The sequence below is a fragment of the Dendropsophus ebraccatus genome, chromosome 7, assembly GCF_027789765.1.
Source record: "Dendropsophus ebraccatus isolate aDenEbr1 chromosome 7, aDenEbr1.pat, whole genome shotgun sequence".
In the NCBI taxonomy this organism is placed as follows: domain Eukaryota; kingdom Metazoa; phylum Chordata; class Amphibia; order Anura; family Hylidae; genus Dendropsophus; species Dendropsophus ebraccatus.
The window spans coordinates 27,056,898-27,074,547 of record NC_091460.1 but is presented as its reverse complement, the minus strand read 5'-3'; the positions used below and the strand labels follow the sequence as shown (position 1 = coordinate 27,074,547).

Here is a 17,650-nt window from a genome sequence, read left to right as displayed (position 1 = left end):
GTTATAATTTAATATAATCAATAATTTTTTTTTTAATTTTTACTGAATATCCAGCCATATAGTATAAAAGCAATAAAAAGAAAATAAAAAAAAAAACTTACAGGCATTATTAGCCTGCTTATAAATCAATGCATTTTTTGTCCATACATGTCCGTCCTATGTAAATGATAGGATTGAATAGCGACCTCCAATGGGACCTTGTACAGATCCTCACGTGCCCGGCCTTTTAATTATTCCCGAGTATTGCTTGCATCGCTGATGATCCTGAAGTGTCGCTCTTCTTAACACTTCTCTCTCGGCTCAGAGCTTGGCTGTCCAGTGTGATTAATGCCCAGAGAGAATAAAGGAAAATCCGGGAGCCGTATTATGAAGAAATAAAACACTGTTCCTGGAGGATTGCACATTTCACATCGGCTTTGATAGGTATCTAAAAAGGGCAATAAAACTATTACAAAACTATTAAAGTGTTTCCAAATTCATCTGCAGCCTCTCACGGAAACAAGATGAATGGTCCATTTTAAGCCTGGAGAAGTATCTCTCTCATTCAGGTCACCATCCCGAGCAAATAAAACTCAAAATAAGGATGGCATTCATGCAATGTATGGCCTTTAATACCGCATCCAGCTGTACGTCGGAATTTTCGCTATATTTTTGGATCCTATACCTTGTCAGCACTTGGTGTCTTTTATTGCCGTTCCTTGGCTTTTGTTTGCCGGGGCCTTTTTTGATGTACAAGCAAATCATTCGGAAAATGTCAGCTTCTAATAGAAAGAAAAATAATTTGACATGAAGCTCCGAGGCTCTTAATAAATAGATAGAGTCATTTATTCCCCCCAAAAGGAAGAAATGATTGTACCAAGATGGAATTTCGAGTGGATCGTGCCCAAAAGTCTGGGACGCCCAGGGTAGCATGCACTCCGGAAAGATATGACATTGTGATACATGCAAACCACGTCCCTAATTGCTCTGAAGTGGAATGGACTCCGAAGAACAGATGGATCAGAGCTTATTCAGTGATGTACACAAGACAAGGGAACAGATTAATACCGTAAGGGGAGACCAGAGGAAAATTTGCAAAGACGAGGGTATTTGAGCTCATTCATGAATCATCTCCAACTGGTATCTCCGCTAGAAGGCATAATGAATACTCTTACTCGCTATTTAAAAATGTATCAGTCACTCTCTGTACAGATGTGAACTAAGAGACGTGTTCACAATGCTGTGGAAAAGAAAAGTTTGCAATTGGAGGAAGTTTGATGAATGCTGAGACAATAAGGAAAAGATCAAATACATATGTGTGGTCAGTATGGTTGACCAAAAGATATAATACAGACGTGACCTTCTTTCCCTTTCCTTAGGGATAACCTTAGCCCAAAATAAGAGAATATGATTTTACATACTCTGCCTGGAGATGTTTGTGCTATTGTGGCCACCCAGTGGCCGTGATGGGAACTACATCCTGTTGAGGGTTTATCTAGTAGGTTACAATATTGTAGTGAATTAATATCTTAAGAAATGGTAACCTTTAAGGAAAGGCAATATGGGCACATGAGGTTTATCTGAAACAAATAAATGGCAAGTTAATCTGTCAATTCCCCAAAACCACAGTGGAAGATGCCGTATTGGAGGCCAAGCAGCAATAGTTATTCACAGAGAAGAAGGAAGAAGAAGTTATGGGGAAAAGTGCCAGAGCACGGCACCACCCAACTCCTCCATGACTCTTCATTAGAGTTAATGAGTGTAGATTGTAAGGAATCACCACTATGGACAGCTTACATACCAAAATCACCAGGGCACTGTCCACTACAGTATTCTTTTTTCAACTTGGGTCAGGTCCAAATGCTGACAGATTACATATATATATATATATATATATATATATATATATATATATATATATATATATACAGTGGTGTCTTGGATTACAAGCATAATTTGTTCCGTGGCCGTGCTTGTAATCCAAATCCACTCTTGAACCGAAGCAAATTTTCCCATAAGAAATCATAGAAATGCAGACACACCCCAAAAGCAATGATTTATTATTCTGAATAAGATAACGTAAAACAAATGAAACAAACAATGAGAAACAGCAGAATATGTGATATTATAAGTTACTGTACAGTAATGGAGAGAATGGAAAAACACAAGGACGGAGACTGCGGGGAGCATGAAGGAATGAGCAGGCAGATGTGGGCACATATATGCAGCACTCTCTGTCCGGGGAGAGAGGGGTTACAGCTATGGAGAGATTACCTCCACAGTCCTGTCCCCTGATGTTAGCCCCAGCCTGAGGTGGATCTGCTATGATTGGGAAGGTGAGGGAGACTTCCTGGGTCAGAGTACAGTGCTGTAAACCACGCTATGCAGACCCTACCCCTCCTCTACCTGCGCCCCCACCCAGTACAGGGAGCTCTTAAACCAAAGCAATGCTCTTAAACCAAGTTACTCTTAAACCAAGGTATATACCACTGTATATAATTTTTTATTTGAAATTACAATGCATTTGTCTTTTACAGAAAAGCTTTTTAAAGAAGACTTTTTCCGTTCCTTCTTCTCTTTAGATGGTTTTTTCCTGCTACTTTTGTGTATTTTTCTGCTCTTAGTTGCTATGGGCGGCGTTGCTTTTTATGTTGGTATGTTTGCTTGGTATTTCCTAATGATTTATTATTATAGCGCCAGTCGTCTGTCTCGGTAAAGTGCAGCTGTGCCGTCAGCATAATACATATATTGTGCTACTTTATAGTAATGTAATAAAAACATTAGAGCTCCCGTCTGTAGTCTTGAATGCGCGGGGGGGGGGGGAAATATTTATTGTATTTCTTTTTTTTTTTCTTTTTTCTTACTTTTCTAAATTGAGAAAAGCAGACAGAAAACTTAGCAGGTATCATAATCGGCATATGGAAGGAAAAAAAATCTATATTTTAAGTACATTTTTACATTTCTTACATTCACTAATCTTCGGTAACATTTCTAATGTTGTTTTTTGATCTCTTGTGCTGATTTTAGTTATGATTTTGTTCTCGGAGGATGCATTTTGCATTCTGTTGGGATTCTGTTAGCGTGGTGCATTGCAGAGACAGAACATTGGGCTCCCCCAATATCACTATTGGACATGGAGACCTTCTGGGTCACCTTAGGTCCTAGGTGCAGTCGTCAATCCTAATCCTAATCTATTGGAAAACCCCCCTTTTTTTCATATCAAGAGCCTAAATGATGAAGGTAAAGAGGTGGATATGTTGCTCATTATGGCATAACCAAGAAATCAGAAAATCTGAAGATGTGACTTGATGCACCGCCATATGGTTTTGTTCCCTACAGAGACTCGAAATAGAAAATCACAGTGCAGAAAATTGTCCCTTAGGGCTACCGTATGTGTTTATGAACCATGGGCATCCTGTCAGGGCCTATATATGTGTGCCTAGAGGATATTCTTGTCACTGACATCTTAATAAGAACCGCTAGGGGAGCCGCTTAGACCTATTAACACCTTCTGCTTTTCTTGTTTTGCAGGTTGCAAATCTCGCCTGTTCCATTTCGAATAATGAAGATGGGGTAAAGCTTGTGCGCATGGCGGCCACCCAGATCGATAGCTTGTGCCCACAGGTATGTCTGCGATTGAAGGATGAGTTAATTCCCCATTAATGTATTTATTAAAGGGGAACTATCAGCAGTTTAGATTAATTTAACCTGCTATGTCCCTACGGCACCGGAGATGCTGAGGAGGAAGGTATGCGTCTTATTCCAGAGCAATAAATCTGTATGGTAAGAGTGTTAGAAGCACTGGGGCACCTGTTAGGAGCACTGGCCGCCCCCCATAGTGCTGACCCACCCCCGGCCGGCCCTTTCTAATGATAATGAATGGAGCGAATGGGCCAGATTGGCACTATGGGGGCAGCCAGTGCTACTGACGGGTGCCCCAATGCTTCTAACAGTCTCATCGGACAATGGAGCAAAAGACTATCTGCACCTGAACGGCACCAAGGAAGAAGGTAATAGATATAACTTCCTCCTAAGCATCTCCTGTGCAGTAGGGACTAGTGATGAGCGAACATGTTCATAAATGTTCGTATGTTCGTAATAACATGATGGTAATTGTTTGCCGATCACAAACAATTTGTTCTATGATCGGAGTGGTTATAACGATCATTTTCGGACATATTAGAACTTGCGAACGTACGCCACTGCATAATTTACACTTTGTACCAGATGATCTGTACACATGTGCGTAGACCAAAACGTGTGCTTCTACTGTACGTTCATTATTTGTTCATGAACAGGAACTGATTACGATAATTTTTTTTTAATGTTCATGTTTGGGATCCGAACCGAACATCGGGATGTAGGGGCATATCAGTAGGTTAGATTCGTCTTACTTGCTGATAGTTCCTCTTTAAATGATGTGGTGTGATGGAAGTACAGAGAGAGGCAAACTACTACTTAGTCGAAAAACTCTACAGCTAAGAAGAAGGGCTATGGCTTCTGTAAAGGAACAAGGCTATGAAAAAACTAAGGGGTATTACACCATTATTTAATTTATCTCTAGTCTACAGGATAGTGGATATATGAGATCATAGATGGGCTGTCATCTGCCCATGAATGATCTCACAAACAGGACCCTGACTCATTAGCTTTAAATGGAGCAGCGGACTTCGAGCAAAAGCCATCACTCTATTCATTCTCTATTGGGACTATCGAAGGTAGCCAAGCATTGTACACAGGTCCATAGAGAAGGAAGGGAGTGGTGGATCGGGGGTGAGGTAAGTTACATTGGAATACCCCTTCAAGATGTTACACCATGCATCTAAATTTTACCAGAATTGTGGCACAGGTTAACGCTTTGGGTTTTTTACATTAACGGATCAGCACAGATGCTGGGATGTCGATGTCATGGTCCTTTTTTTTTTTTTAAGCACCTCAAGGTTTCCAAGCATGGCACCATTCTATTCCCAGGCACCTGCTCGGCATGGAGCACTGGGGCCAGACCCTGTGGGCCCTCAGCACTCGGCATTTCGAAAAAAGGAACGCACCACTGGCATTCCCAGGCCGGCACTGATCCGTTAATTTAAAAAAAAAAAGAAAGCAATGTACTTGATAGTACATTCACTTTTAGCAGAATAATAAACATACGAGGGCTGAAAAAGATTCACATTCATATAGTATACTTTGGCTGTCTAGTCTAATTTTACACAGTGTAAGAATTAGACAGTTGTAGTAAATTTGCCTCACGAGAACCTAAATGTAGATAATATAAATGTGTATATATGACTCCACAAGATCTCTTAGGGGATCCTTCTGTAGAATGGACCTAGATATCTTGGATTGATATCTGGGGATTTGCAGTCCATGTCAACACCTTGCACTCTTTGTCACGCTCCTCATACTTGAACAATGTATGCAGTCTGGCCAGTGCCTTATCCTGCTGATAGAAGCCGCTGCCATTAGCGGATCCTGCTGATCTGTGTGTGTTCATGTTACTAAAACCTTTTGCACACAGAGGGAAATAAAGCATAAAATGTCCTCTTCAGAATTTAGAGAAATCCTATTTCTGTTCAGTGCTGAAATGAGGCAGAAAAGATATACAATTTGAGCTTAGTTGGTGCTGGATTTCACACAAAATTTGGAATGAAATGTGGTGGAATTAGATTGAAAATACAAAGTCCTATTGACTTCATTGGGAAATTTTCTTGCGGATTCAACTTCAAGAAATGACATTTCAATTAAAGGGGTATTCCTGTCACATAACATTTACTAATTTTTTTAATACTTTTTATTGACTTTTCTGTATCCTCCCTCCAGTTCTGATCTGTTTCTTTGTGCTAAAGACACAGAAAACTGTGTGTGAGCTGTTAAGTCCATCTCCGCTCAGAATTCCCCCCTGTAAACAGTGTCCCTGATCTGCTGTCTCTGCACTATGCTACGCCGGGAGGGTTAAGCTCCTATTCCACGGGGCGACTATGAGGAGCAAACAAGCGCTATCAGCTCTTGTTTGCTCCTCTATCCCCACTCGCTGTCGCTGCTATTCCACGTGGCAGCAGGGAGCGGGTTGGTGTGGAAGGGGCCGCGGGGAGCTCTGGGGGGGCTGCCCGGGTGATCGCTAGATCGTCTGGGTAGCCCATAGGGGATAGCAGCGGTCTGCTGCCACCGCTCCTATTCCACGGAGCGGAGGCAGCAGATCGCTGCTATATCAGTCGCTTGTTTTTAAAATGTTGAAAAACAAACAACAGAAACGATCAGCCGACACGATCGATGTTGGCTGATCGCTGCCTTCTATTCCACGGGACAATTATCAGCTGTAACAGCCGATATCGGCCAATACAGCCGATAATCGTTCCGTGGAATAGGGCCTTTAATCACAGTGAGGTCACCAGCATCTTGACCTCAGATTAAACCTCGCAGCATCACAGAGTTCAGAGACAGTCGACGGTGTTTACATTAGCCTTCTTGGAAGGGAGTGGGAAGGAGGGGGTTCAGAGCAAAGGCAGAGATAAAAGCTCACACGCAGTGTTCTGCGTCTTCAGCAGAAAGCAGCAGTTCAGAACTGAGGGAAGGAGACTGAAAAGCTAATAACAAGTATTGAACAAATTGGTTGTCTCCAGGGGGGTGGGGGAATGATTTAACATGTTACCTGACTAGAATACCCCTTAAATTATAATATGTGAACATGGTAACGGAAATCACATTGAAATAATTGTGAATCAGATTTGTGCTGAACTGGAGGTGATATATGTGTCATAATCAGCATGGAGTGTGCCTGAATGACTAGTAGCGTAAACGCTAATCGCCAATTACATCTCTAATTGTCAGATTAGAAATTTACGAATTTGGCAAATGTAATGCAAAAGTCATAAAAAAAAAAAAAAAAAATATGTCACTACGAGTTTTGATCTGACACATGGCACCATGTCTAATACAGCCAAATCGACGCTAATTCAACAGTAAATTCTAATTTATTCTATGGCATTTCTTCTGTTCAAGCCTTTGGTTCTTTAAAAACTCACCAAACTACCACCAAAACATGCAGTGTAAAAAAAAAAAGCATGCCTGGAAAACTATATTTGTATTGGTAGTGATACATTTTGCAAACCTATGTTTCCATTAAAGCATACAGAACAAGAATCTGTATTAATAGTTACATAAACCCTTCATTTCACATGTGAAATAATAGAGATGAGGGAAACATCAGTGTACAGCACATACATAAAAATCAGCACCATATTGATGAGGACGACGCTGGCGAGAGTACCGTGACTTCCATAAAAGCAGATGTATGGTCATTCCAAGCATCCTCGCTGTCTCCCTTTAAGATGATAAGTGTTGAAGAAATACAATACTTGAGGAAATGAAAAGAAAAATATGTTTTCCATTTATTGTGTGTGATAGCCTTAGATGGGACTCGGAATGGAAAGTGCAATGATGGAACAGTTAGCCGGTCCCTCACTGCTCGGCGTCATTTGTCAGCGTGCCACGTTTTAATGTTACTCGGCTAACACTGCTAAACAGCAGCGCTGGGACCATAGCTTAAGTTCTGCTCCGAGACATTTACTGTTGTTAAAAGATCATAAATTACGAGAGGGATTTGGCCCATCCTGGATAATCCTACCACGTCTCTGTCTCTGAGAAGTTCTGATTTGAACATAGAGGGAATCTGTCACATATACAATGGGAGCAGCAGTTGTGTGGCTTGAACCAATATCCTACAGATGGATGCCATCAATTACAGACCCTTGCCTTAGACTTTGTGCATAAATATGCCTTTTCAGATCCAACTTAAAGTAAATATACCATCAGGTACATCGCTGCACTTTTTTTTAACCTTAATGGTGCGGCGCCGGTGAGGGAATGCTGGCGGTGGGGTCCTGCTTTTGAATTGCCTCCCAGTTCCCGTGCTCGGCTCTGGTCTTTTCCTGAGCATTGGCCTGCCCTGGAGCACTGGGGGTAGGCCCAACCCCCAGTGTGACAAAACCTCCTCCGCTCAGTTATGCTGAGCACAGTTATGGTCAGCCAATCGCGGCTGAGCAGCTGATGACGCGGCAAAGGGGGGCCGGCTTGAGGGACGGCTGGAGCGTTTCGGACGGCCTCCCGAAGATGTCATCATTGTCCCGGGGGTCGACAGGAATGCGGTGAGTATAATGCACCAAACTTCTGGGGTGGGGGGGGGCACGGGGAAGGGGGCCATTCACATACATAACACACATTACAAAGTTGTATAACTTTGTCATTTGTGTTATTTTGTGACTAGCTGTTTAGCGCCGCACTACCCCTTTAACACAATGAAAAAGGGTCCCGTGTCCCCTTTTTGAATAGTCAAGTATGCTATTTAACACTAGTGGAAAAAGCCATTTATTGCCATCAATCCCTTTGTATTGAATAGAGTATCAGTCCACAAGCTAGACCGCTGATGCACTCAAACTGGAATAAAGGGGCCCATATTCTTGCTAATGGTCGTGGTCCATCAGTGATTAAACACTTATGACTTCCTTTGGAAAGGCAATGAGTATCGATGTTTGGACATTTCCTTTAATATAGCGTACATAGACTGTTATATTGCATCTCCTTGGTTTTATTTGAAGGTTCTTTCTCACTTACTCTTATGTGGTATCTTCCAAAGCATGCCATGCTACTGCCTGTCAATAATTTTATTTTCCTGGAATAATATACTTTTCAAAATTGATGGGACCAGTAGAGGACTGGTCTACTATAAACTGCATAATGAGAAACAATGGTTCTTCTATCTAGACTCAATAAACTTAAAATGTCCAGACAGTCCAGAATACACAATAGCTTTATTAGTATTTACTCAATTCTTCTTCTCCTTTTCCTTCTTCTCCTCTTCTCACAATCCAGGTGATCAATGCTGCCCTGACATTGGCTGCAAGACCTCAGAGCAAAGTGGCTCAAGATAACATGGACGTCTTTAAAGACCAGTGGGAGAAGCAGGTCCGAGTTCTTACCGAGGCTGTAGATGACATCACTTCTGTAGATGACTTCCTATCTGTCTCGGGTAGGTCGTATGCTCATGAAATTCTCACCATGGCTTTCACATACACTTATAAAATATATTTCTGCACACATGTTGCAGAGCTTAGGGTCCTTTTATGTGGCCCAACAAGGGGCCATGCAAAAAGGCAAACAAGCGGTAAGCAGCAAGATCAGTTCTGGTTTGCAGTGCCTTTACATGACACGTCAAATTATGCCACCGGGCTGCACAAACCATCCTTGTATTCGTACAGCCATGAAAACTGACAGAATGGATATGCATAAATCTGTGCTGTCAGTTTCCAGATCACAAGCAGTGCATACTTACCAAAAGTGCTGCTTGTGATTCGCTGCTCTCCCGTCCTCTGGCCTTTGCTGTATCTTCAGGCCTCTGACTTCTCTTTAGGAGGCAATGGCCTGAAGATACAACAGCAGACGGAGAAGTGGCAAGAGGGTGGGAGAGCCTGTTACCAGATCATAGGCAACGCTGATGGTAAGTATGCACTGCTTGTTGCCTGGCAACTGACAGCACGGATATACTGTATACATAACAATGCTGACAGTTTCCCTTTGCTGTTCACACAGGAGGATTTGAGGCCAATAAATTTTGATGCGTTCTCTAAAGATGCTATCAGCCCAGGATTGGGCATTTTCCCGCTCCTCTGCTGATTGCTGTCACTCTTTGGGCCCATTATCGGCCACAAGAACATTTGTAGGAACACTTGTTGCCGAAAATCTGTCTGTTAAAAACGACTTTCAGTTTATATGTACATATGCAAATAGCATTATATAAATTAAAGCTATGGTCGGCGACAACAAGGGTTGTCCACCATGGTAAACTCAGGCCTTATTAGGTTGGTATAGACTTCATAGACTTGGTCAGAAGTCGTTGGCTGACCATAAGCCTCTCCCGACATGGTGTGGTTGGCAAATAACAACCTATCACCCACTTTACCATCCTTATCTGCCGCTGTCTCTTTATGACTTCTATACATAACAAAATCCAGGTTCCTTGTAGCACTTTCTCAAGGTCAAGCAAAGTCTTCCTTCCCATAATACCAATGCAATAGTCAAAAATTTTCATTCCCACTTTATGTTCCTCCCGGTGACCTCTGTTGGGCTCGGAATTGAGAAAAGTCAACTAATGGTTTATTTACTCTGAAATGGGGCTCTGGTTGTAATTAGACTGTCTCCTCGTACTTTATGGCGAGAGAACCGTCGGCAATGTAACTTGGACTGGACTCAAATGAAGTATGGTGTTGAGTTATGGTGCGTCCTAATGTTTGAGTGGGAGATATCGAACCATAATTAACTATGTCTACAAACATTTATTAAGATCTATAACTCAATCTCTTCTGCATTTTCTTTATATTGCACATTACGGCATACATTCGCTGAAATTATTTGAGTTGTCATTCGTTATGTTATTATAAAGCAGATGCATGCTGACTTATACGCTTCAATTACCTTCTCCAGCTCGTCATCCGTCCAGCATTTAGCAAAAGCGCTGAAAAGCAATTGGCTAAACAGCTGAAAGACACTGGTATCCTGCCATCTTGTTACTCTCATTTAGCAGAAAATTCATTTCACATCCAATTTTCGAGAACCCTAGGAAAGGGAGTCTGGTCATTTTATTAGCCGTGGCCTCTGAATAAGGATCAATAATAACTTTAAAAGCCAGAAACTTTCCATACCAACCACCTTTTTTTTTTTGCATAACCCTTTTTAAAACCCTATTGATCGTAGACAGATGGAAGCATTCATTTTACGAAAGTATTAGGCATAAGCAAATTGAACAAAACAATTTCATATCATAAACAGGCCATCACCAAGGAGAATCTGCGGCAGCATGATGGCTGGGTTTATTCTGTGTTACGGAATGAGAGAGGGAAATATGACTGCCGCCTTAGAGAATAGATTTGTACAAAAAGGGAAGAATATTTAGAATAAGAGACACATACAATAGAACGATAGATAGAAAATAAATAGATAGATAGATAGATAGATAGATATGAGATAGATAGAAACATAGATAATAGAGATAGATAGATTAATTATCTATCTATCTATCTATCTATCTATCTATCTATCTATCTATCTATCTATCTATCTATCTATCTATTTATTTATCTATCTCCTATCTATCTCCTTTCTATTATCTATCTATCCAATTCCTATCTATCTATCTCCTATCTATCTATCTATCTATCTATCTATCTATCTATCTATCTCCTATCTATCTATCTATCTATCTATCTATCTATCTATCTATCTATCTGATCTTTAATCGCTTATGGTCAGCGTTCAGGACATGTAATACAGCCATTATCTATGATAGATTAATTATCTATCTATCATAGATAATGGCTGTATTACATGTCCTGAACGCTGACCATAAGCGATTGAAGATCAGATAGATAGATAGAAAAATAGATAGATAGGAAATGGATAGATAGATAGATAGATAGATAGATAGGAGATAGATAGGAGATAGATAGATAGGAGATAGATAGATAGATAGGAGATAGATAGATAGATAGATAGGAGATAGATAGATAGATAGATAGATAGATAGATAGATAGATAGATAGATAGATAGATAGATAGGAGATAGATAGATAGATAGATAGATAGAAGATAGATAGATAGGAGAAAGATAGATAGATAGATAGATAGATAGATAGATAGGAGATAGATAGATAGATTGCGTGAAAGTTGGCAATCATCCTTCTTGAGTTACAAAGTGTTACCAAATCATGTGAAAATCCATATATCTCAGGATGTGCTGAGTTCATAAATAAGTTGAGTAAGAACTTCGTTATATCCTATCTTTAAGACAAGAAGGGGTTAAACTAAACTACATAAGACAGGCAATGGGCCTTCCCTGGTTCCATCTGTTCTTGAATCTTCTCTCTCTATCATAGAGAATAAATCCACACTGTACAAAAATGGGACAACCCACCTTTTATTCCATGAACCCATAACATATCCCAGAACATCCTAAATCCTACAACAGAGGAAGAAACCAGGTGTCTCTATTGATCTTTTAGAAAACCACATACTGGAGGATGTGAACAAGTGTGTAATCGCTCTACAAGAGGGGGACGTTGACACATTGGATAGAACTGCGGGGGCTATTCGAGGCCGTGCAGCCAGAGTCATTCATATTATTAATTCCGAGATGGAGAACTATGAGGCGGGAGTCTACACAGAGAAGGTTCTGGAAGCTACAAAGTTACTTTCTGAAACTGGTAAGTGGATGGTAGAAAAGATACATTTTCTTTTTGCTTCTATGTAAGTTTGAATATTTTTATATTGTTTATTGTCTGCAACTAAAGAATTCTCTTTGTCTCAACTAAAAAAAACTAACTTTTTACTGTTCACCTCTGATTTTAAGATATTTGGATTAATATTAGTACAGTAAGTTTCTTTACTTATCCTCTTGAGGACTGAGCCAATTTTCGTTTTTGCGTTTTTGTTTTTTCCTCCTCGTGTTTTAAAGGCCATAGCAGTTGCATTTTTTCATCTAGAAACCCAAATGAGCCCTTATTCTTTGCGCCACTAATTGTACTTTGCAATGACAGACTTATTTTTTGCATAAAATATGCTGCAAAACCAGAAAAAAATTATATGCGCGGTGAAATTTTTTAAAAAAAACAACACAATTTTTTTTTCTTTGTTTTTTTTCCCCTGTTTTTACGCCATTTGTCCTATGGAAAAACTGACATGTTATATATTCCTCAAGTCAGTATGGTTAAAACGATATGCAACTTGCATAACTTTTTTATTATTTCATAAAAAAATAAAACTTTCTATAGCAAAACATGTTCCCTAAAATTGCTATATTCCCATGCTAATAGTGTTTTTATCCTTTTGTCTATGGGGCTGTGTGAGGTGTCATTTTTTGCGCCATGACGTGTTCTTTCTATCGGTATCTTTATTGTGTATATGTGACTTTTTGATGCTTTTCATTACAATGTTTCTGGATTTGATGTGACCAAAAATGCACAATTTTAGAACTTTGGCGGGTATTTGCGCTTACGCCGTTTAACTTGCGAGATCATGAATGGGATACATTAATAGTTTTCGCAATTACGCACGCGGCGATAACAAACAATGTTTATTTAATTAATTATTTTTATTTATAAAATGGGAAAAGGTGGTTGATTCAGACTTTTATTACGGGAGGGGGCTTTGTATTTAAAGGAACACTTTTTTTTTTTCACTTTCACAATAATTTGAACTCCCCCTGGGGAACTTCTAATACAGCTACACTGATCTCTCATAGAGATCAGTGTAGCTGTATAATACAGCACCGATCCATCAGATCGGTGCTCTATTGCTTTGGTCTGCTGCAGGCCATTGCAATATAATACTGAGCCAGGATCAGCGTCATTACGTCACTGAGGTAAGACCAAGGGATCCCCCCTCTGCGATCGCATGGCGGGGGGGGGGGGGGATCCCGCCTCCAGACACTAGGGATGGGCTGCATTTCACACTGTTAGATGCAGCTGTCATGTTTGACAGTTGCATCTAACGGTGTTAATTAGCAGGAGCGACAATCGGGCCACTCACACTAATAGTCGCGGTCCCATGCTGCAGATAGCAGTCGGGATCGCGACAGTTCAGACCGGGGTCGCGACGCGGCCCCCCTCTGAACTCCTCTTGCGGGCATATGACTTACGGGTACGGCATATGTCCCTAAGAGGTTAAAAAGAAAAAGAAAATTATTGTTATTATTATTATTATTTCATAAATACTTAAGATTAAAAAAAATAAAAAAACTTAAAAAATTTAGAAGGTCCACAGTTTTATACGGTAAAAAGGTTTGGAATCTTTATTTCATATGCTTCAAATGGTCATACAATTTAAAAAGAAAAAAACAATAAAACACGCCGGCGCATTTTGAGACAAGATTCTTAGTCATGACCAAAAAAGACTGCTTTCACCATTGTGAAAAGTAGAAAACCTACGTGAAGCACTATGATGCTATATGCATAGGATTATGCAGTGGTTATCATGATTGGCTGCTATGGTCACATGACATCACGCTACAGTCCGGGAAAAGATGGATACAGCCATAGGCCATAGGCTGTATACATGTTTGCCCAGACTCCTTATGGTTTCATCAAATTTCTTCTGCCACCGGTAATCAGATGCCAAACGTTCCGATTAGGGATGGTCCGAACCGAGCTCGGTTCGGGTTCCTACGAACCCGAACTCTCGGTAATGATTCCCGCTGTCTGCCCGCTCCGTGGAGAAGGTGGATACAGCGGGAGGACCGCCTGGAAAACTGGGATACAGCCATAGCCATAGGCGGGCACGGAGCGGGCAGACAGCGGGAATCTGATGCCAAGGTTCGGGTTCGTATGACCATCTGACCATCCCTAGTTCCGATTCAAGCATGCTTGTCTCTAGTTGCAACTTACTAGTTGATATATGTCGGTTTCTTTAAGTTATAGCGGGCTTGCTACACGTCACTATGGATAAGCTGGTGGTGACACATAAAGTGTGTGTTTGGGGGGGGGGAAGACTCTGTGTGTCCTAAAAACAAAAAACAACTTTGTTCTAAAGGTTTTATTTTCTTCTTGTTCTTTCCTATGAGTCATATATATTTTTTTTCTATTTAAGCCATCACAATCAGGAACAAATGTGGTTGTACATTGTACAGATTTGTGTCCCTGTATGATGACACTTGTTCTCTACATTTCTGGTCCAACAATTCATTCATTACATCTCAGTTGGTCATTTCTGGGCGAAACCCTAAGATTTACTGTTTAAAGAAGACGGTAAATTGGTGACCAGTGAAGGTGGTGCTTTTCCTTGATGGCCTTTGGCAGCTTTTCTTTGGAACAGTATTGGCTCCATAAGAATGGACGTTGATTTCCTTTCAATTGACAATCCTGCATTTCAACTTAATAATAATGTTTGTATAGCCTACCATTTCCCTCATTACTTTACATTTCACATGTACAAGCAAAATAAGATGTTACAGAGGCATGTAAGAATTTACAATCTATGAGGTGGTGAGTGGGTGATGCAAGGCATCAAATAGTTCCTGTCTGTACATGGTCCAGTCCATATATATATATATATATATATATATATATATATATATATATAGTATTGCACAACAAACTGCACAAGCCAAACATTTAGTCTTCTAACTCCCTGAATCTCTGTCATAAGTTTAAGGCAATAATACCTGTTCCACCAGACCAGTAGTAGACATCTACCCTGTCATTCTCCTCCTCAACATCAGTCCCATGCCCTTCCACAAGTCCATTTATACTCTGTACTTTCCTGAGCCACCATTTTACCCTGATTATCTTTAACATATTATCCTTCCTATATTGTGCCCCTTCTTTGTGTACTTCTTTACCCTTCACCTGCCCTTCCCTCATACACTGCCATTTCCTAGGTCAACTGCGCAGTATGAATTTTGCATGCAAATTCAGGAACTTCAAAGAGATGAATTGTACACCTCTACAGGGAAAATTTGGCACTGTGTACGTGGCAGAACAATGACAATGGAACAAAGAACACATACGTGAAACAGCTTCAGTCATAGGCCAGGACTACAAAATGTCTTTATTGGTTGTTTGAAGGTTGTTTTATTGGACGGTCGTCATTTTGGCGCCAAACTGCTGTCCAGAAAAAAAAAAAAAACAGCACTCAATTGACAAAAAAAAAAAAAAAAAGACATTGTGTGATCATGGCCATAAATTGTTAACTTCATGGTATGTGGTCGACCCACCCTCAACCTCAATAATAGCAGTGTGATATGACAGTGACTACACAACACCTAAAAATGTATGGTGCACAATACATCATATAACTTTTCCTTTGTCTTCTTTTTTTAAGTTATGCCTCGTTTTGCCGAACAAGTAGAAGTTGCCATCGAAGCTTTGAGCACAAATATCCCCCAATCCTTTGAGGAGAATGAGTTCATTGATGCATCTCGACTAGTTTACGATGGTGTGAGGGACATTAGGAAAGCTGTACTCATGATAAGGGTAAGTATTAATAAACTCATAGAACACATGGTCAAGGACTTCTGAGTCTTTATCAAGGTCATAAATACCATCATCGTCTTTAGTTCTCTAAAATTTGTGTACTGGTGATCGATCCCACCTTTAAAAGGCTTCTTTTTTGAGAAGACCATGGTCTAGACCAAATTCTTCTGTGATAAATTTTGGCCTATGTCTATAAATATATGGTGGCCAGAAGACCATTATATCCATAAGACCATTATATTCAAAAGACCATTTTTCAGTGCTATTTTTGGTGACTGTCTCAAACAACTCTCAAATAACTCTGCTAATTTAATTGGATACTACGTGCATGTTGTCAGTTCTTCAAGTAGAATGGAGTGCTTAGCATCACTATAACATTTTTCTCTCTTGTTTGTTTTCTCTCTTGTTTAAAGACTCCCGAAGAACTAGAAGATGACTCTGACTTTGAGCAGGAAGACTATGATGTCAGAAGCCGAACAAGTGTACAGACCGAAGATGACCAGCTGATTGCTGGCCAGAGTGCAAGGGTACGTTTTTTGAAGTTACTACACTATGAATCCACAAGAATACGATGTTTAGTATGGATCGTGTTGTAGCACTGGTTTGGTAACTTATTGAGTAGTAGATGTGGTAACTGTCAGCTGTTTGGCAGAGACGTGGCTCCAGCACATATACAATAAATGGGCTGGAAACCATCTGCTATTGGTTGTATAGTAGCACCAGGTTACTGGAGTTCAGATCCTATTCACGTTAATGATGCTGAGCTGCAATAGCCTGGTGCCACCACTACACAATGAATGAAGCCAACTGTTCTTTGGCCCATTTAATGTGTATGTGCTGGTGCTATGGCAGGGGTGCCAGGTGTCAGTACCCCTACCTCACTTATGAAACAATGAAAGACATTTAGGAAGAGGAAAACCACATTAAATCCCGACCACTCATGCATGTACTGGCTGAATCTACAAAAGCTGCTTATATAGAAGAGGACGCCCATTACATTTAATGGGACATCTCTTTAATGATGAAAGGTTTTGAGATGGCATATGACGTTTGTACCAAAGAGATTGTTATGTATTAATATTATTAGGCAACAACAAATAGCAAAAACAGTATTTTTATCAATTTATAAATGTAAACAAAGACATCTGTAGCACATGTCAATGATGTCTAATCTTAGGTTATTAATAGAGATGAGCGAACCAGGTTCGGGTTCGAGCCGATCCGAACCCGAACGTTCGGCATTTGATTAGCGGGGGCTGCTGAACTTGGATAAAACTCTAAGGTTGTCTGGAAAACATGGATACAGCCAATGACTATATCCATGTTTTCCACATAGCCTTAGGGCTTTATCCAACTTCAGCAGCCACCGCTAATCAAATGCCGAAAGTTCGGGGTTCGGATCGACTCGAGCATGCTCCAGGTTCGCTCATCTTTAGTTATTAACTAATGCAAAAGCTTACAAGCATCTCAGAATCCAAATGGAATGCAATGTGTAAAGAGCTGTAAAAGCATACAAAAATACAAAAGTCTTTCTTACTCCAGCATGAAAAAGTATGACATTTTGGCCCTCTTAGGGGTGTATTTAGCATTCGTTGGTCAGGGAGCAATATGATGTTGACAACTGGATAAAAGGTGTCTCTGATCATACAGTTGTGCTC

General features: G+C 40.4%; 1 protein-coding gene across 14 annotated transcripts in view; it reads left to right on the top strand.

Moving 5' to 3' along the window:
* Positions 1–17,650, top strand: part of CTNNA2 (catenin alpha 2) — a 1,387,623-nt gene that overhangs the window by 1,241,296 nt on the left and 128,677 nt on the right. For all 14 annotated transcript variants that reach the window (XM_069977183.1, XM_069977185.1, XM_069977181.1 and 11 more), the window contains 5 exons: positions 3,511–3,603; positions 8,845–9,001; positions 12,027–12,227; positions 15,841–15,992; positions 16,406–16,519. In XM_069977183.1, coding sequence (XP_069833284.1) covers positions 3,511–3,603; positions 8,845–9,001; positions 12,027–12,227; positions 15,841–15,992; positions 16,406–16,519 — 717 coding nt within the window. The remainder of the gene's footprint in view (positions 1–3,510; positions 3,604–8,844; positions 9,002–12,026; positions 12,228–15,840; positions 15,993–16,405; positions 16,520–17,650) is intronic.